Here is a 21,996-nt window from a genome sequence, read left to right on the forward strand (position 1 = left end):
GCAGGCGAACAGACAGTGAATTTACAGGGAAAGACACATCTCAGCACCAAACAACAATGTTCCATGCCTTCCTTTACAGCGTGACTTCTTAATCCCATTCTTGTAAATGCTGGGGGCAACAAACCGTTCTGCCGCGACCAAGTGATTTAACCTCCTGAGATCCAAGAAGAGTTGTAAAAAATCTTGAGTTGCAGTCCAGGGAAAATGAAACACTTACAGGGAATAAAGTTGCGCAGAATGCAGTGTATGATGGTGCGTAATAATAAAGGTTTATATAACCTCTCCTCTTTAGAACTGTCCTTCAAAGGAACATGTAATCACATTTCAGCTTTGAAAGGCTGGACAGACATAACCTAAGCACAGGTGTCCATAAGAGAGGCATTCATAAGTACATAATCAGCAGTGAGTGCCCAAAGTGGCCATTCATGCTGACTTAAAGGCAGGCAACATGAATGAATGCTTGCTGTTTTTTTAAATGCAGCTTTCAGTAGCAACTATAGCGCCCGCCCAACTAGACAAAATGTCCACCAAATCCACAAGATTGCTTTAGTCTTTACTTGGAAAAGTTACGATCGAAATTATGGCTTATGATTGACAGCAATCATGGGTATGAATGAATTGCTTCCAACTCTGATTGGCAGTTGCATTCTGGTGCTAATTTTCACCCCTTTTCTGTTGTGATGCTGTGATGCTGTGATATTATGCTCAATATCCATCCAACCATTTGCCACTGTTTATCCTGAGTTGGGTCACGGAGGTAGCAGTTTCATCAGAGAGCCACAAACTTCCCTTTCCCTGGCCACATCAAGCTGCTCTGATTCGGGGATTCCAAGGCGTTCCTAGTCCTACATGGAGATATAATCCCTATGACTGGTCTTGGGTCTACTCCTTGGTCTCGTATAAGGGGCCCGAACCACCTCAACTGGCTCCTTTCTAAGCGAAGGGGCAGCAGCTCTACTTCGAGTCCCTCCCAGATGACTGAAATTCTCACATTCTCCCTAAGGTAGATTTAACCAACAATCCATATGCTCTACTCAAAACCACCATATGTGTAAGTCCTTTCACTGTTTCAGCAATTACCAACTCTGGTTTGACAGTTTGAAAGAGACTGGATAAGTAACAGGCACAAAAAAGAAGTCACTATGACATTTTCCCTGTTTATTAACTCTGCTTAGTGTCAGCCAGCACTTCTGAGACTTTAAACGTGACAAAACCAGAAAAGAAATGGCACACATCTACTTGCAATGGGAAAGAAGCCAATTTCTTATTTAGGCGGGTTTTAAAGTGTTTAAAAAACCTGCATATATGTGCTTACTTTCAAGTAAAAGGTTATAACTGCTTCCACCACAGAACAGATGTGTGTGTGTGTGGTCCATGTTGTGGTTTTCTGAAAGCAGCGCCTGCTGTGGGTAAGTAAGAAGACTCCAACGCTGCATTAGTCCTGTTTGTCAAAAAATATCAACTCGGCACCGTCCTCCATTTCACTCAAGAGGGAAATGGCTCTCTCTGCAATGATGGCATAAGGAGGACTGTGTGTCATATTTAATGCCAGTCATTTTCTGACATGTTGGTCGAGAGACTGCGCGTAACAGCCAGAGGCGTCATGGTTACGCTTGGAGTGGGGTTAATAACAAAAATAAGCAAGAAGGGGGCTGCAACTGGAGTGAGCAGAAAAGCCTGCCTCCCATTTGAGCTGTGGGAGGGTTTTACACCCCTCTCTCTGATCCTCTCCGGCTGCATCATTCGCACATTGATGCATCCTGAAAAATAGAGCTGCATCTGTCACATTGTCGCTGAGTGAATCGTCCTCCTTCCAAATTACCTCCTTCAAATATTCAAAATGGAGAGAGGGGTAGAAAAAAAAGTCCTGCCCATTACTCCAAACCTAACCAGTTGGAGGTGTTGTCACGGAAACCGGCAGTCGAACATGCGTGACAGTTCATTTTCTCTCCTGGATTAGAAGTGCTAGCGCCAAAGTGTGAGCAGCGAGGTTGGAGCAGAGTGTGACAGTTGGACGGCTAAGAGGTTTCACAACTGGAGGCGCAGTGGAAAGAATTAGCAACTCCTAATAAGATCAGCGGGAGGCAGCTGTTCACTCACCATCTTGAACATCTGTTTATCATATCAAACAATTCAAGAATTCAGAGAGAGCGATGTTGCAGCGGCGCATAACAAATGTTTACATGTAGCAAAGAAAATAGTCGCACAACGATCCATCACTTCTGCTTCTTCTCCTCCTCCTGTCGTCTTGCCCTGCGACAGGCATAGAGCATTCCGAGGATATCCTACTTCGTTAATATGCACTACAATAATATAATGTTCATGCAAATCCCTTTAAATATTCACTCCCTCGCAGGCTGTCTCTGAGATTCATAAAAGTGAGTAATGAAAGATGTGAGCATGGGTCATATTCAGGCCAAGTATTGTGAAGTCAAAAGGTTAACATCCAAACCAGTGTACTGAAGTGATTGACAGGTGTGGTTACGGGCTGATATTAACATATTGCATGAAGGTTGTGCGGTTTTGTCTCTCTTAGGCCTAAGGTCTGAATATACCTATTCATACCTTTAGCTCATATGTGCATGACCGTAATGGGGGATTATAGCGAGAGACCACCTGATAAGTAAAGAATATGGTGTGATTGCCCAGCCGTGATCTGTGTGAGGAATAAATTACAATGCTGACAGAACAGCACATCCTCTTAGCCCGAGGAGAGCTGAAAGACGAGGGCCCTCCGTGACACCATTTCTCTACGGATTGTTAAATGCCACTATTTGATCTTTTCCATTTATGAGTAATATTTTTTTTCCCCCGGCTGCCCCTAAGCACTGTGCTGTGCTAAGCTACATGTGGCAGGCCAGTGAAAACCAGCCCCTGACCTCTACTGTTGTATAATGCCTCTTAAAAACAGAGTTTGAGGTGTTTTAAAGATCTTCTATCATGCTATTTTTTTAGGCATATATTATGGGTTTAAGATATATAAAAATATATAAAAAACATATATACTCAAAATACCAAACAGATCATGCATTTTAGACATCCCTCATATCCCTCTATTTCAGCCCTGTTGGAAAAGGGCTGATTCTGTAACTGTAGCTGCTGGCCCCGCCCTCTTTTGAGCACGGCAAGGCAAGCAGTGAAGTCTGTGATGAGGATTATTTCTGAAATAATATAGACCTCAAATGCTTTTTTTCTTGCGGGTTTACCACAAGGTGAGTTCCTTTTTATTTCCTGCTTTTTTTTACATATACTTTTCTCCAGTACAGGTTAGCTCTGAGTGTTAGCGATGCTTGCTAATGTAAACAAAGACCATACTTCCAAAACACGTTGCACATTGTTTCTGATAGCGACGTTTCTGATAGGGCCGTGGGTGTAAAGCCAGCCCACATTTCCGATATTACGTCATATCGGATGCAAATCTGGATCAGCTCGGTTGTACCCCCGTTTTTAGAGATTTGGGTATGGAGGAAAAGAGAAAGGGTTTTATTTTCTGAAACAAATATTTATGTATAAAATACATCAAAAAAGGTGCATTTTGCATCATAGGACACCTTTAACCTCCTCGAAAAAGTTGCGAAAATACCTTCTTTCAGCCTCATTCTGTTGTTTGAAATCAGGCTCAAAACGATGACAAAATTCAACTTAATTATTCTTTTTTGAACCCTCCTCTTATTCCTCAAAAGCACCCTTCATGGCAGACTTTCTTCCTCTCCTCTCACACCTGCCCACCTTGCCACCGACAGCAGAAACAGAGACATTGAGAGATGTTGAACACAGAGCAAAGATCAGGGCGATCTGTTTGAACATCTCCCGTGTTAACTTCTTTGATATGTCTTTTTGTTTGGCGAAGGCTGCCCTCCCGCTGCTCCTGCCCTATGCTGCTTTTTCTTGTCTGCTTCAGCTGTATGTATTCTCCACTTCAAATGGCATGGCGTATTCAATTAGATATGCCCTGAGCTGACAGCATGATGGAGGCTGCTTCTTATCGTTCTGCATCTCTCTTGTTCTTCCCCCATTGCAACTAGAGAGCTCCTCCCCAGAGAGCATCACAGCACCTCCTGTCACCTCACCTTCAACTGCTCCATGCTTCCTCTTCCTGCTATTTTAAATTGTGCAACACTGCCCCCACAGGTATGTTTTGGTGTTGGGAATTTGTTCCACTGTGATGTATTAACTGCAATGCTTGTGACGGTTGGTGTCACACCAGATAATGTAAGATGTTCAACTCAATCCCATTTTAATGTATACTGTATACAACAATTGTTAGAAGAAGATGGCGTGCATGTAAATCTGTGTGACAGCTTATTTATCTTTCAAACTCATTTATGTGTAGGACATAAATGCCACAATGTCCGTAGCTTTGAAAATAACTGATACTCTGCAGTGTTTTGATGGATTCCTCTGCATGCACAGGGTAATTTATTAAATCTAGCTTTGTGCCAACCAATATAGTACATGTTGAATACCAACAAGCATTAAGCTGCATATATTTTCTATTTATCATAATCTTGTAAGCAACAGATTTTTCATTTCTGACTCAGCGCTTATTATTCAGCTATGAAATTACACAGCGACCAAGAGGTGTAAGTGAACATCATCTTCCAAACAGGTGCGACATTTTATATTCCCGAGTCATCTCTCTGTGTTGGTTCAGTCCTGGCTATTAAGGTTCATATTTGTAATATACTGCTGTTTTTGCTTCAGGGATCAATAATCTGCTTTCTTGTTGATATTTTCTGGAAAGTGTGCAAACTTGCAAAAAAGTAAGTCAAGAAAAGAACTCTCTACCTTAGGTTTGTTTAATTGTTCCCCCTTGATGTACGTACATTAGAATGCAAGGTAAACTTGAAGCTCCCCTCCAGACATGTTGGGGAAATGTGTGAAAATACTCTGCTATAATTCATATTTTGTTAAACATGGCTTTTTCACATTAAAAGACAACAACAAAATAGGAGCTGAAAGCAAATTCCCTTTCTCCCTCATTGAGAAAATAAAGATCTCTGAATTTTCAAAAATGGAAAAATCACAGACATTGTGTTAACCCACATGCACATCGCATCATGCGAACAATATCTTGTTCTGTTTAATTTTGGAAATCCTGCATGTTGAACATTTCTGCTCAATGCTACCTCTTTTTTTAAATCATCATGCATAAATCAATCATCAGCATAACACGCCACTTTGAATATAGTATTTTTTATATTTAGTTTCCTACATAACTATATTTTGTGTAAGTATTGTCTTTATTTTTTATTTGTTGCAATAGTCTTACCTTTTATAATTGTACACATTTATTTGTTTTGGTTGCACATTCTTGTTTCTGTGTGTCTGTATGCATCACTTATACCAAAGCAAATTCCTATGTGTAAACCTATTTGATTCTTGGAGACAAGTATGAAAAACCTTTACTATGCTAATTCAAAGACATTTCCTGTATAGGCATATCGACTGTAATAAGCATTCGCAATTGTGACATACATAATCTAGCTTGATAATGTAGTTCGTTCTAATCTCAGTTTTTAGGGAAGTGCACAGAGATCTTCCCCTTTAGCAAAATTACTATAAACACCCCTTTAGTGATCATTTTTAGATAAGTGAGAATATTCAAATTCAGAGATGTTAGGGGAGGTAAGAATAACACATTTTAGAGTGGAGAGGATCATTAAAAGGGTTCAAATCAGTCTAAACTACTGCATCTTTAACATGGTAAACAACAGTCTGAGGATACAAATGGAATTGTTGCTCCTTCCCGGTAGTAGTTCTGCCACCTTGCCTTGAAATCTGCTATGAATATTTATAGTTCTCAGCGGCAGAGTTCTAATGCTTTTGTTGACTCTCATATCTTTCCTGTAGTACCGCCAGTCAGGCCACAAATGATTTCCACTAAAGGAATAAGCTTCTACAAAGCTCAGGGCCATCATCCAGAATGAACAAAGTCTGATAAACATAACATTAACGCATGATTAGGAAATCATTTTGTTTTCCAAACCGTTACATTGAAAAAGGGTCAGCCTCTGTCATGTGGTGTCAAGCAGCTCTACCTGCGGAGATAAACGAAAACAGAAAATAGGTATTTTTCACTGCAGCCATTTTGACTTGTCCTTGCAGCAGGGGAGGAACAGGTGTAACCAATTACACTAACAATGGCTCTGTCCCATTTAGGTGTCCAAGTAAGTCATGTGGGCCAAAAATGCAGCAGGGGCCTTCAACGAGCGCACCTGAATGGGACGCAGCCATCGTTAGGGTTATTAATCACCCCTGTGCATTTCCTGCTGCGATCACCATGAGCGCTTTTACTTTGGCGGGGTGTGGATCCAGTTTATGTTACATTATCCTGAAGAATGCAGTGAAAAATTGATCACCTCTTATGTATGTGCATTTCTAGAGCATTTTCTCTCTTTCAATCATCTCCCCCCCCCCCCCCCCCTGAAATCTATAGAGAAATTAATGTTTAGGTAACAGGTCTAATGTCATCCTATCCTAAATAAGGGTTATGGAGCAGGGGTATGCTTATTCTATTGTGGTTGAATTAGATTAGCTGACTCAATTTTTCCAGTCAAATACGACTACTAGAACAATGTAGTCAGCTTGGTGCTCGTACTGGACTGTAGTAAAGCTCAGCCTCCTGGGAATACACAGAAACAGGAGACAATATCCTGGAAAACACTGTAGTCTGTTGGTTTTATGGCTACATCACTGTTAGAAAAATAAATGGATCATTGAGGATGTTTTAAACCTCTCCAGTTGCTATCACCCAAAGAAAATGAGTGAACAAAACATGCAGTAATTATCAATACTCCGAGCTGCTTACATCATGGCCTCTTAGTCACTGCATGATTCCACAGTGAGAATAAAATGCTCCTGCCTTTACTTACTTTCTGTTTTTCAATTAATCTTCCTGTTTGTTCTTTCCGTCCCCGGCTACTACACTCTTTTTTTCTTTTCTCTTGTATTTGCCATCACTCAGCCAAACACCAAACCCACTCAGTTGAAATTGAGGGAGAGCGTGAATGAGACGCGTGTTTGCTCACAGCTCTTTTGAGGAAACTTGCAGCGGGAAGTGCCTCTCTGGTCTAACAATTGAAAGCAGGTAAACCCAGAGGAATGTTTCCATGCCAACAGAGCGCCGTAACATGTTGGATTCACTTATTTTCCCTATAATCTCGGAGATGGATGGAAAGCCTCTGTGATGTGCCTGGCATGCAGTCAGAGCAGCACTGAGACTTTGAGGTCCCGCGCCATCAAACAAGCGCTCCCTTCTGATTTGCTCGAGCTAGTGTTTTAGTCAGGTTTACTCTCAGTGTGAAGATGTGGTTGTTACCACAGAGTGCACACAATTAGATATGTATAAGGTGTTATTATTTACATGCTTACATGGGTGCACAGAGTTTTTCAGAGCAGCACATGATTTATTTCTCCACATGTACATTCCAGTGCTGCAACACATAAGCAGCCACTGTTGGATTAGGTGTCAACTGGAAGGGCACTCAGAAAGCACAGACCTCCATCAAGGACGTTTACATAAGCGGAATCAGTTTATCGTGTATGTGTTGGGAAATGTTATGGGTTTTTCAGTAGATAGTGCTACACGCTATTGCCAAGTTTCATGAAATTCAGGTCAGTAATTTTCCTGTAATCCTGCTGACATACAGACACTGAAACCAACAAACAAAACAAATTCATCCCACAGGCTGATTAATGTTTTTGCTGCTTAAATAATTTCCCCCAATTTTTATGCAAATGTAATACTTACCTGCTGTAGAATATGGGACCCTCTGGCTTTCACCTACAATATGTGTATCAAATACACCTGTATGAAACAGGAAGAGTCTCAAGATCACCACAAAGAAACAAATGAACTACAAAGAGACCCAAAAAACTAGAAAGAGATGCAGAACAGCTGCAAAGAGACCAGAAAGTGACTCAAGACAACCATGAAAAGGGACAAAACAACCACAAAGAGACACAACATCACTGCCAACATATTCAAATGACTATAAAGAGACACACAGAGAGGTATAAAAACAACAAAAAGCTAACAAAAACAAGAATAGGTGTTCATGGGGCCTTTTGCATGTTAGTGCACAGGGCCCTATTTTCTCATAATCGGCCCATGCTCTCATTTATTGAGATTGCAATCCAGTCACAGAGGTAAGTATCTGAGTTTCTGAGAGGAAAACACAAACTGCTGAATTTTGAAGATGACACATCCTGCAGCAGGCCTAACCAAGTTTAGCCTGCCTCAGGAGCCGCTGATCCAATTCTCGCTGCAATAATTCAGTCTGTTCTCTGCACATCCATCAATGTCTGGTTTGGATTGGACACCAAACAGACAGTCAGGACTGCAAATCCCCAGTGCCAACCTGTCCTCCAACAGTACCTCCAGTAAGTGCTATAAAGTAGTGGTACACTGAGAAACTGGGCCAATACCTGCACATAAGGCTGATCATTTATTTATTATTGTAGTTCACTGAGCCGACACCAGGAAAGGCCACTACACGCACATTCTTTATTTTGTATATATGCATGATTATGTTGTGGCTCAGAAACAAGGAGATACTGCTATCTGCTAATGTTGCTTGAGCTAAATTATTTTATTTTTCGAAAATGGATCCCTATAGATGTTTGTATTTTATTTATTTACTTCAGATCTAATTATGCAAACGGACAATACATATAATAATATTTTTGAGAAATAAGAGGAGGGTTAAAAAAAGAATCATTAAGTTGAATTTTCTCGTTGTTTTCAGCCTGATTTCAAACAACAGAACGAGGCTGAAAGAAGGTATTTTCGCAACTTTTTTGAGGAGGTTAAATGTGTCCTATCATGCAAATAACGGCGATCTGCTTTTGAATTATTGGCCAATATTCACTATTACAGAGCGCAAAAACCACCAGACACGAGAAACAGTTTTATCCCAAAGGCCCCATTGTACATATCACCATGGCTTGAGGATATAAATCCAGCATGCTATGTAAACATTTACATGCTGTACATACAGTAATTTTGCACTATTTGTATGGTTTACAATACCCTAAGACACTTGAAATGTATATAGATTTTTGTAAATTTATAATTTGTATACAAATACTCTTTTTTCATCCAGCTTACTTATCCCAAGCCGTTAAGTCAATGTATGTATACATAAAGAGCACCATGGAAAAAAGCAGTCGAGTGCCTTATGTGTTCAGATTGGCCGTTGAAGCTGATTCTGAAAATACTTCAGACGTTACTCTCTGAATAGATTATAATAGCATGTTTTACAGAAGACCAGCGAAATGGTATGGCCACACAAAGACAGAGAAGAAGAAAGGGCCTTGTTGAGAGGGCTCATGTTGGATGAAACAGACTTTTCAACATGTCCTCTCGCTCGCTTGTCTGTGGAGTGAATAGAAGGCAGCATATCAGGAGGATTAAGACTCATGGAGATACAAAACAAGGATGTGAAGTGAACATCAAAGACAACACCTTTCAGCCGCCTCCGTAGTGGACTGATGCAACACGGAGCGTTTGTGGGTTCATCTCCCTGCGTCCAAACAGCAGCCTGTCCTCACAAGCCCCTTTATGCCTGTAGTTTTAAGTTTATATCATGCATACTTACATATTTTACAGAAAATAAAATGCCAAAACAAACACATAATATTGATTTGTTTTCTTTATCTGTGTGTTGGTTCATTGCTGCTTACATTTGAGCATTTAAAAAAAAAAACAGTACATTACATTTTTTATCCGTCGTATCACTTGTTTGTTTTTGTGCTGAAAGTGTCCATGGTGTATTTGTTTAACTTTCACTTTGTTATGATCTGATTGAATTTTTGCTACATTTTAGTTAACCCATCTGAGATTGAGAAAGATGCAGAGTAATGCAGTTGAGCACAAAAATATCTGTTACTTATGATATAAACAGGATTTTGACCAACATTTTTTGTTGCCTTGGATTAAACATGACCAAACCCAAACCTCCACCTGATAAATAATACAAGTGATAAATCAATCTTTCAAATTGAGTTTTTCTTTCAACAGTATATATAGTAACCTCTCTTGAGTGCTGTTTTCCTGTAAACCTGAATCTGAAACCTAACACTCAACCTCAATTAAGCATAACATACAGTTGCAAGAAAAAGTATGTGAACCATTTGGAATGACCTGGATTTCTGCATAAATTGGTCATAAAATGGAGGAAGCTACTGCTGTCCAGAAAAAACATTGCCGCACGTTTGAAGTTTGCAAAAGAGCACCTGGATGTTCCACAGCACTACTGGCAAAATATTCTGTGGACAGATGAAACCAAAGTTGAGTTGTTTGGAAGGAACACACAACGCTATGTGTGGAGAAAAAAAGGCACAGCACACCAACATCAAAAACCTCATCCCAACTGTGAAGTATGGTGGAGGGAGCATCATGGTTTGGGGCTGCTTTGCTGCCTCAGGGCCTGGACAGATTGCCATCATCGACGGAAAAATGAATTCTCAAGTTTATCAAGACATTTTGCTGGAGAACTTAAGGCCATCTGTCCACCAATTGAAGCTCAACAGAAGATGGGTGATGCAACAGGAAAACGACCCAAAGCACAGAAGCAAATCAACAACAGAATGGCTTCAACAGAAGAAAATACGCCTTCTGGAGTGGCCCAGTCAGAGTCCTGACCTCAACCCAATTGAGATGCTGTGGCGTAACCTCAAGAGAGCGATTCACACCAGACATCCCAAGAATATTGCTGAACTGAAACAGTTTTGTAAAGAGGGATGGTCCAAAATTCCTCCTGACCGTTGTGCAGGTCTGATATGAAACTATAGGAAACGTTTGGTTGAGGTTATTGCTGCAAAAGGAGGGTCAACCAGTTATTAAATCCAAGGGTTCACATCCACCCTGCACTGTGAATGTTTACATGGTGTGTTCAATAAAAACATAACATTGTTTGTGTGGTTTTAGCTTAAGCAGACTGTGTTTATCTATTGTTGTGACTTAGATGAAGATCAGAACACATTTTATGACCAATTTATGCAGAAATCCAGGTAGTTCCAAAGGGTTCACATACTTTTTCTTGCAACTGTATATATAACTGGTCATCTGCATGCACTGTGTGAATATAAAGATTGCATGTGCTAGTGTTAGTTCATTTGACACTGGTGTTGGATCACGAACATGAAGTGCTGCTGCCATCTAGTGCTTCACACCTAACTTTCTGTTTAAAAGGCAGATAGAAAATGACATATTTGAATAAATACAAACTGGTCAAGGATCTGCAAAGTCCCACATGCCATGATCCATCTTTGATTGTATTGTTGAAAACAGATTTGAGAAATTATACAACAAATTGTTAGCCATGTTAGTGCTGAGCTTAATATTTAAAATGTCGTAGCCGAATATGGAATGCACCGAGCAATGGGCCACACAACTGGGAGCCCATCAATTTCCTTTATTTTTGACCAAGACCAATATCTCAGCATCTCGCCAATTCTGGATGGGGGCATGACTTTCATTTGAATACACGCTGACTTAGAAATGAATCCATTGCTCTTTACTGCTGTGCCACTTATAATTATGTACAGCAGCGGAGATCAATTGTGCTCGGACATTTCCAGTGGTGGAATGTCACCAAGTACTATTCTTAATTATAATTTCAACAATAATAATCCTTGAATGCTACTTCTACTCCAAAGATCTTATGTGCTTGCATTTTATGCATTTCACTACTACTCATCTACCCATTAGTAACGAGTACCAATATTGTCTCCAAATTTAGGAACTAAATTACATGAAAATGCTCATTTGTTGTTACAGTACATTTGGCTGATAATACTTTAGTACAAAGATAAATATATCCAGACAATTGCTAATTGTACTTCTCATGTCTTGTAAAACAGGTCTCAAATGTCGCTTTAAGAGTCAGTCTTTAAATGTAAAATATGTGCATGCCTTTTTTTTTTTAAAGTGTTTTATTTGTATGTCCATCTTCGCTTTTGCTGTAACAATGTACATTTCCCCTCTATAAACAAATAAAGGTATTCTGATAGATACTCAACTAAATATAGCCTTTTAGTTTCAACATGGATTTGGCATCCAAAGACATCTGGAAGTTATCACTGGTGTTAACAGCATTTGTATTATTATTTTTTGTTTCTCTAGCGATGACTTAAAGATTGCCATGGTATCAAAGTATTGCAAATCACAGAAGGCTAATTTAGTCTGCATTAAGATATAACCATTTGTAAGTGAATGTCTTTGTCTACCAATAAAAACTGGGTAATCTTTGTTAAGTGTGTTATTTAGAACCATCTTTCCTGACTATAACATCACTGACATGTGTGCAGAAAGAACCACCACAAAAGATTTAGTTTGGTCAAAAGAACACATTTATTTGCAGTGCTAATTATCCCATCTCGGCCAGCCTTACGGAGATGACTGAACCCATCCGAGGACGTGACATTTAGTCCAGCTGTGAGAAAATAAAGGAAGCAAGGCATTAGTCAGGTGTAAAAAAATGGTAGTCCACATTGTTGGATATTACAACCCATCCTTCATTGCATATGTAGTGCAGTACAAGCAAGATGTATATATAACGTTTCAGTAAATGATAGACAAGTACTTTATTGATCCCAATTTGGGAAATGCTTGCGTGGCAGCAGCATAAACAAGCCAATAAGAGAAATGAAGACACTAGTAATATACAGTCCAACATATTTCTGTTATTTATTGTGCTTTACCTTCAATGCAGTAGCATTTACTTTGTTTACATTGAGCCTTTAACTTTACTTGCCAGTATCCCAACATTATCGGATAATGATAACATTTGGATGACCTCTCAAATTAGATATAAAGCATAATAATACTTGCCTTGCAGAAGCCGATGTCTTTAGCGTACTGCCTGAAGCACTGGCGGCACATGTTGAGCCCGTATTTACGGATAAGACCGTGTCTGTTCGAGCAAACCCGGCTGAAATACAGAAGAATATGGGGTTAATTCGCTTATATTCGAAATATCAGGTAATATAATCCTTTACTAACATTCTTTCACACAACTAGAGGTGCGGAAGTTTATACAGACTCAGCAAAGCTGGTGTGCATCACTGCTAATATCATCATTGAACGGTGTAAGCTCCTATAGCATATCGTTAGCAATATTACAAATTAAGAAAGTTAACGAGACACTTTCCCAGAACTCAATTTGAACATATTAGCCCTCTTAAATTTCAATGAGTTGTATTGTTTCAGAAACGAGGTGAGGCTGACTTAACAAAATGCTAGGTGCTAACAGATTAGCACGGGGCATCCTTCCACCGCCATATTGGCTCGACAGGAGTTCCCATGCGGTGCACATTTGGTGATAAATTCTAAAGTATGGGAAGCTACAAATACCTCAAAACTGCCCCGCTTTAGCACATATATTCATAAATGACACGTTTAAGGCAAAACTGACCAGGATCGGGATCCCTGGCCGAATTTTCTGGGGTGACTCCAATAGAGCTGCTGATGGCCCATCTTGTCTCTCTCGCTCGAGCGTCGGAAAGGAAGACTAAGGGTTGCGCGTGCGCAAATGAAGCTTTCAGATTACGTATTTCCGGCTGTGGAGTTTTTGTTTGGCGCCCTCTCGTGATGGAGAGAACTGCTGCATGTATAGAGGAGTGTAATGGCCTGGAGGTGGCGTTACAGCAAACACAGAGGAGGCATTTATTGCACTGGCCATTTAAATAGCTAAGAATGTCATGAAGCTATGTTATGAAAATTGGGTTAACTGGATAAACAAAAGGCGTTTTAGGGGGGAAACTAAAGGTTGAATATGACAAACTAATGTTTTTCATTTGGTGTTACATCATATTGAAGAAGTATTCATGTATTTTTAAAAGAGTATCACCAACAAGAGAGTGTATCATTTAAAGAAATTGTTGCCAGAAGTGGACAAGGTTGTACATTTTTGGTACAGACATTTTCAGTTCATATTTGTATGTGTTTATGTACCACGTAGGCTGCTATGCAATTGTGATATTTAATGTTTCCCAAACGTAATCATAATTTTTTTAACTTGTGTCTAATGATTCAAGGCTTTATTGTCATTTGCACATGGCAATGAAAAACTTAGGTCACAGGCTCCTCCAAAAGTGCAACATGAATATATCTAGTACATAGAACAGTTAAAACAGATAAAATAGTGCAAGAGAATGTTTTGAGATGTGCAAGTAAATACAAATAAAATATAATCGTGCAAGAAGAGTACAAGTAAATGGAATATGATATGAAATAAATAATGTGCAAGATGCGAACAGATGAATGTTTCTGGATGTTCCTAAAAAAGTTCAGGTGTTTAAATGACAAAGCTTATATGAATAGTATACCACATGACACAAATGAATGTCTTATTTGTATAGTGTCAGTATAAAGGAAAAAGTAATACGTTAGTCAGTATGAACTTTACACAAGAAAACATTTTTTACAAAATGCAGTTTTAGGGTAGGACCTAGTATGAACTTGTTAAGCTTTTAAAGGTATAGTAAACCATCTCCCCTACAGTATGATGACAAACACTGTCAGCAGCAGGGATATATGATATTTAGGGTGTCTTGGGTGCCCCCCTCTGGACCAGTGCATTGTGGGACAGCGGCAGGCACTGGGTCCGTATTTGGGATTTGTACAGCTAGCTGGTAGTTACGTTTCCGTGCAGCTTCCATGAAGGTGCGGAGGAAAATGGGACGCCACCGTGCTGATGTTTCTCGCTGAAAGGACCGCACGGATACTCCCGTTTGAGGTAAGCTGTGTGGACATGGTTGTTGTGGCTCGCCATGGACGCTGTTGTTGACGCCGTTTGGTCGGGCTGCCTGTAAGTTGCTAGCGGAAGCTAACTTAGCATTTCCAGGATGCTCGCAGTAAAAAGAGGGAAGCTGCGACGACAACATTGTTTTTAGTTGAGTGTTTCCTATCAGTCGGTGAAATAAAGGTAACGTTATATCGTGTTCAAATCGATTAAAGCTGTCGTTGGCTCGGTGTGTCTGACAGCGGCCAATTCAGGACAGAAAAACTCATGGGAAGAAGGCTTCCATTACAAAATACATTTAGTAATGAAGGCAATAAGATGTATAGACACTGTTTTTTCGATTAAAAGCAGTTCAGGTTATAAGATAACACATACGAGGTATACAAATGGAAGTGCTGTTTAGCTGCAGAACAAACGATTCACTTCATTTGGCGAGCTTCAACTGTATGGAATCCATTAAACGAAGAAAATCGTATAGAGTCATGTATATCAGCTATATGGGTCAGATAGCTTTGCCATTTAATCAGCCATAAATGCATAGATAAAGTACATGTTTAAAGTGCATGCTTATTGTTTTACTTTGAGTTTTATTGTAGCCAACTGAAATTTATTGATCATCATTATCATAGACTCTAATATATATACAATGCCGGTAGTGCAAGGCAGTGGCCGTTCAGTTGAATAGGCAGGGGAGAAGTCGCATACAGATACAAGGTTCACGTAGGAAGCACACTAATTTAATAACAAAGAAAATATGGAGGTTTTTTCAGCAGAGAGGGGTAATCAATATTGATAATGCAGTTGAGGACAGAGATTTATGCAGAGGAACATAAAGAAGCATTGAGAATGAATCAACATTGATGATATCACTTCAGATGAACAGATGCATCAGCAGTAATGCATTTTAATATGCATGTGGTTTAGTGATACTTTTTCATAGTGACTTTTCCTGTTATGGGAAATGAAATAATTTCTATTGCTGTAAGTGTGCTTCCATTAGAGCAGATTTCTGCTGTCTAAATTGAAATCCAACAAAATTACTTATCGGATTTTGTTTTGCTCCGACAAGGTTTCCAATGCATCTCAAGGTTGTCATTAGCAAATGGAAGTCGCTGAGTTGTGCAGCTGAAACAATTAGCCTAGTCTAGTACTTTACACAGACAAATAATCACAAACACTTTGATAATTCATAAATTGGATGATTTGTTTACTTGTGCGTTTTAGTTCTAGATTCTGTACAATTTTGATATGATTATTTTCTCTATTTTACATGTTTCTTATTGTAATTTGCATACATGTGCCATATTGCTCAGCCTTAACTGCCTCTATGCACCAGACTGTATTGATTGATTTATTTTCCATTTAGGTGGTTCATGCACACTGCTACCCTGCTGCCTCCCAGCTACCGCCATGCCTTATGGAACAATCATCCAGCATCAATGACATTCCAGTGGGACCCATGTTTACAACAACCCTTCATTTTGCCAACTATTAGCCTCATATCAGCTTATTTCTAATCAGGCTTGCTCCCCTTTTAAAGCACAATATCAAAATTGCAAATTTGGGCTTTTTGTTTCCCTGCAACTTCTCTCCCTGCGCAAGAGGCTGACCCCCTATCATGAGATTCCGAATCTACAAGAGGAAGGTGGTGATACTGACTGTGGTGGTTGTTATCTGTGGCCTAGCTTTCTGGAGCAGTGGAAGGCAGAAGAAGAACGACAGCGGGCCGCTCCCCAAGGAAGTGGAGACGGTGAGGAAAGGCAGCAGCGTGAGCAGCAGCAGCAGCAGTAGCATCAACAATCATATCCAGGTGCAAGCCACCGCTGCCGTCAGCAAGGCACCTGCCCCACCCCCCATTATACATGCAAATGACACACACCAAGAAAAAGCAAAGGAAAAAGAGAAGATACCCAAGCTGGAGACGGATAACACAACTTTAGTCTACCGCAGCATTGTCTTCCAGCTCAACTTTGACCAGACGATAAGAAATGAGGAAAAGTTTAAGGCGGTTCGACAGAAGGACGATCTTGTTGTGGTGGTTCAGGTCCATAATCGACCGGATTACCTGAAGCTATTAGTGGACAGTTTGCAGAAGGTCAGAGGGGTGGAGCACATACTGCTGATATTCAGCCATGACTACTGGTCTCCCGAGATAAATAAAGTGGTGGCCTCTGTTGACTTTTGTCAGGTACTTCAGATTTTCTTCCCGTTCAGCATCCAGTTGTACCCCGAAGAGTTCCCCGGACACGACCCTAAGGACTGCCCTAGAGACCTTCCCAAAAATGATGCCTTAAAGCTGGGATGCATCAACGCTGAGTACCCTGACTCATTTGGCCACTACCGCGAGGCAAAGTTCTCCCAGACTAAGCACCACTGGTGGTGGAAGCTGCACTTTGTGTGGGACCGAGTCCGGGTTTTGAAGGAACATAAGGGCATGGTCCTGCTGATCGAGGAGGACCACTACATGTCCCCGGACTTTATCCATCTCTTAAAGCTCATGTCGTCTCTCAAGAGGGAGCAGTGTCCAGACTGTGACATCCTCTCCTTGGGGAGCTACAGCCACATCGGCTACTCCAGCAAAGCGAATAGGGTGGAGGTGAAGGCCTGGAAGTCCACCGAGCACAACATGGGGATGGCTCTGAGTAGAGAGACGTACCAGAAGCTCATCAAATGCACCGACACGTTCTGCACTTATGACGACTACAACTGGGACTGGTCCTTACAGCACCTGACGGTGTCCTGCCTGCCCTCCTACTGGAAGGTGATGGTCAGTGAGGCGCCCCGGGTTTTCCACGCCGGGGACTGCGGCATGCACCACAAGAAGACTGCTTGCATGCCCATAAGCCAGAAAACCAAGATAGATAACATCCTCCAGAGCAGCGGGAACCAGCTGTTCCCAAAGAACCTCCTGATAACAAAGAGACTGCCAGCCAACGGAGCCGGGGGGGTGGCCCCACATGTGAAAAACGGGGGCTGGGGAGATATCAGGGACCATGAACTCTGCAAGAGTTATGTTCGATTACAGTGACCTTAATTGCTACTATTATATATTACTGTCTCTTTTGCATCCTCTATAAGAAAAAAAGCCTTTTAAAAGTAAATCTTTATGGACTACTCTTCATATTGCCTGTTTTCTCGGACTGTTCCAAATAAAAACGAATGTTGGATTTTTGGCTTCTTTAACATAAATATGTCTTTACGTCAAATTATTTAAGTGATTCCTGGCAAGTCTGCTTCGTTTTGTAAGTTACAATAATATACTAAACAATATATTGTTGCGTTTTCGCTAACAAGCCTTTGAGATTGTTGACCAACAATGTAGAACATATTGAAGTAGTGGTTAATTGGGAAGGGCAGTCATACATTTGGTAAATCTGTGGATCTAGCAGTCCCACTGCATGCATAATGAATTTGAAGATATTTATATCACATACATTTGCTGAGATCCTCTGAGACACCTTGTTCCATTTCAATAATTCCCCACTTAGTGTTCATTCAACAGGTTTCTAGAGCACATCAAGACTCTCATTACTCCTGTGACTGCAGGAAGGATGTCACTTAAGGTACACTGCATTAAAAAACATGCAAATGATACCAGCATGATAGGGCTCAAAGAGGAAACTGGTGTTTTTTTAGTATAAAAATGTTTGACAGGGAGTGTATGGTCAGCATCTGTTTTATTTTGTTGCAATGCACCACTGGAAAGCCAGAACGTGCCAATATCAGGCACCTGGGCCTCTGTGCAGAGATTTTGATTTCACAGATGAATGCCCACGTTGCATCTGGAGAGATCCCAAGACACCGATACAACTTTCTTGTTCATGTTGTGGCTGTTGAAGATGCATTTCCATTTTAAGTGCTTGGAACCCAGCTCGGTATCGATGGTTTCCGCTGAAGCCCGAGCTCGGTGGCTTCTCTGATGCTGCATTGATCCCCTCCCCCTCCGGCAATGTTTAACAATCACTTCTGCATAGTGTTCGAAATCTCAAATAACAGCAATGTTATCGCTGACTGGACTCTTCATACTGTTCATATTAAATAGATCCTCTGGCATACTCTGCTATCAGGCCTTTCAGAGAGCTCTCGACGTAGAATATAAACATAACATGAATTAAATATGACAAATGTAAGGCATGTATCAATGGCACATTAACACAAGACTGAGCAACACTGATGAAGCCTTACAAAGCACCCACAAACTGACAGCACAATCTGCTCATATTTCCAATGTGTGAACTTTTATTCCTAATGCAGTGTGAAGACATGTGACCCGGGACTGTGTGCTGAGGTCATGTGACAATTTGAGCAGCTGCTCCTGTGCTAGAGGGCCAATAATTGGGCTCGCACCTCAAGGGAAACGGCTCAGAATAGAATTGAGAATAGGAGGAAATGGCTCAGTGCTGATTTTTGGTGAATAATGCTTAAATGATGCTTGAGCCCTTGAAACTTTCATTTGAAATGCTCTACTTAGTTTAACAGTTGAGAGCAAGAATGAAAAGAAAATCCTCAAATTATGGATCAAATCTTTTTATGGTCCTGTTATCTTACTGCTCAGTAAACCATCAAATAATGATGAGTGAAACAAGACAATCAGACACTATACAGATGAGTAGAGAAAACCAAGGAAATTGACACATACAATCACAGATAATACATTTATTCCAAGGATAGAGGGTGAGAGATGTTTAAAAAGACAAGCTCCTATCTGTTTCGATTCCAATGTACTCATTACTTATTATGTGCCTTGTGGTATAGCCACAGGGTGAATCATTCATTTGAATGAATTATTGTATAAGCATAACAATGTATGTCCTACATCTACACTTGTGTGAGCTAATGATAACAAGCTGCAGCAGAATGTAGTCAAAACACGTATGGGTGTGATTCATAGAATGTATCAAACTATATGGTTATAATGAAGATGTAGATATAAAAACAACTTCATTAACCTGATAACCGCTCAACCTGGAAATTAATCAGCTATCGCCTTTGTTGTGTTCAATTACTACATTTAGTGTGAATAGTCATTTTTAGTTATAACTATCACCCCAGAGTTATTTCTCTCAGCTGTATGGAGCATTTTATTATCTTTCAGCTTGTTGTTTTGGTTTGCCATCATAGCTCTTCAAACGTTTTCAGTAGGCAGCTGCTACCTGCTAGCAATAACTTTTGGTGCTCAGCACAAAACGGTAGACAGTTTAGAAAGAGGATTTTGGTTCAGCATTGTGTGCATACTAAAAACAGAGCTAAAAGGAGAATACTATTGGACTACTCACTACAGTAACTTAAATAACAACAACATAACAATTTAATTAGCCATTGGTTTATTACTAGGCTACTCCTGATGCTTATTTTTCAATATTACCTTATTCACAGATACACAGGTGGTTGCCTAATTATTTTTAATTGATTAGGTGCTGGTGAGGAAATTACACTTGATACATTGGAGTCCAAGACACCCATTTGCCAAATGCTAAAACCGCCATTTTAAAGAAGGGTTCCAGTTTCCCAATTAATTTGGCATACTATCCCTACTTCCTGACTCATTGCTTCAGATCTGACCTCAGGTCTTAACAATGGGCTTAATGAATATCCCTTTGGAATGTGTGGAAACCTAGCTTTTAGTTGTTGGGTTTTTCCGTAATCTGACTTTAAATCTGTTTGTTCAAAGAAAATCCATCACTGATAATAGTGAGTGTCATTTTTGCAGACTTTTGTCTCCTACTCATTTATTTTTCCCGGCCCATTATCTGAAACTGTCAGGTTTTTCCAACACATAGACCCCTGCTCATTCTTAAGGCTTATAGCACAGAGGGAGTATATTAATCATTCATAGCCGCTGCACACATTGCTTGGTAAACAAAACTCCGGGTCAATATATAGAGGCATGCAGACGAGGGAATTGCATCACTGAGAACATTAAAGCAGGGGCTAAAACCGAGGCAATGGGATTCTCTCTCAATTAATTGAATTCCTATCAAGTGGGAACTATTTCCCTGAGGGTGCAAGATAAATAGTTGTTTTCCTAGTTTTCACTGTAGACTTTTGATTGCTCTACAAAATGACTGGGTTTGTATACAATGAATAAATGTGGTTGACAGCAAAGTTACCTTGGAGACAGATAACAACATAAAAGTGTGTGTATTATTGTTGGTGTGATGTTTTTATGTAAAACATCTCACTTTAAGCTCCAATCCTGAGTGATGCCAGCTCAGCATTGACTGGTGAGGCTCAGGCGGCATCAGACAGTCAGTCAGCATCCATCATTTGCTGACTGACACCCTGACAGGCTGATCGGGCCTCTCCGGCCTGCCGATCACTCCCCCCACCTCTTCATCCCCCCTGATGCCAAAGGCTGACGGTTTTAATGGCTGTGAGTGCTCGTGTTTCTTCAAAAAGTCACTCGTAAATTATAGAGGTGCAGTTTTACTCCCCACTTGGAATATCAAATATATATGAAGTAGTAAGTTGAAGTATAGGCATACATTGGTAAATAGGGAGACAACAGGATATTCATATGTGACAATGTGTTGCCCTTTTGATCAAGTGAATACTTTTATTAATGCAAGATCATCTGATGGTTATGAGGAAGATCTCTATACTCTGAGCAATACTGCCCCCTGCTGGCCACTGTAACCCAAACATGCTCCAAATTAGGAATAATTTACATAGGAGAAATACATGTAATATCAGCTAACATTACTCTTTAAGGTCAGGTAAGTGACATGTTTGTGTATTGGTCATATTTGTCTATTTCCTTTCAAAATTAAAAGTTCGGATGACTATTACAAAAACACTATTTATTAAGTAAAAGTCCTGTATTAAAATGGTAGGTAAAAGTATGTAAGAAGAATCAGGAAAATGCATATAAAGTATGAAAAGTACATGCAATGCAGAAAAACATGACTGTGACTATAATACTATTTATTATTTCATTAGATAATTAATAATCATGCATTCATGTTATTAATCTTCCTTTGCATGTGTTTTTTCTCCCAAAGCACTCCTAATCCCCCTTTATTAAAAACCCTAGACAACTTCGGTTCACCCTCTAGGGTGGTTTCACTTAACATGGCTGATTAGGCCTTCTCAGGGCTGTAACAACTGTGTCTGATTGGGACTTACCAAAATTACACCTGTAACTGTTATACCAGTAGATGCATTTTGGTGACCTTCAGTAATCCCCTGTACAGTTCCACCCAACTGAAAAAGGTCTAATCAGTCCGAATAACTGAAACAACCTGTG

The 21,996-nt window shown here is 40.2% G+C and overlaps 2 protein-coding genes across 2 annotated transcripts; one reads left to right on the forward strand and one right to left on the reverse strand.

The window, feature by feature from the left end:
• Positions 1-12,334: 12,334 nt before the first annotated feature.
• Positions 12,335-13,578, reverse strand: rps29 (ribosomal protein S29). Its single transcript, XM_079644676.1, has 3 exons — positions 13,422-13,578; positions 12,839-12,938; positions 12,335-12,440 (listed from the first exon to the last, which is right to left on the reverse strand). Exons 1-3 carry the CDS (start codon positions 13,481-13,483, stop codon positions 12,432-12,434), a joined length of 171 nt encoding a protein of 56 aa, XP_079500802.1. The 5' UTR covers positions 13,484-13,578; the 3' UTR covers positions 12,335-12,431.
• A 979-nt stretch (positions 13,579-14,557) lies between these two features.
• Positions 14,558-17,939, forward strand: mgat2 (alpha-1,6-mannosyl-glycoprotein 2-beta-N-acetylglucosaminyltransferase). Its single transcript, XM_079644671.1, has 2 exons — positions 14,558-14,744; positions 16,117-17,939. Exon 2 carries the CDS (start codon positions 16,369-16,371, stop codon positions 17,776-17,778), a length of 1,410 nt encoding a protein of 469 aa, XP_079500797.1. The 5' UTR covers positions 14,558-14,744; positions 16,117-16,368; the 3' UTR covers positions 17,779-17,939.
• Positions 17,940-21,996: the final 4,057 nt, after the last annotated feature.

This window comes from Notothenia rossii (assembly GCF_949606895.1).
Source record: "Notothenia rossii genome assembly, chromosome: 8".
In the NCBI taxonomy this organism is placed as follows: Eukaryota; Metazoa; Chordata; class Actinopteri; order Perciformes; family Nototheniidae; genus Notothenia; species Notothenia rossii.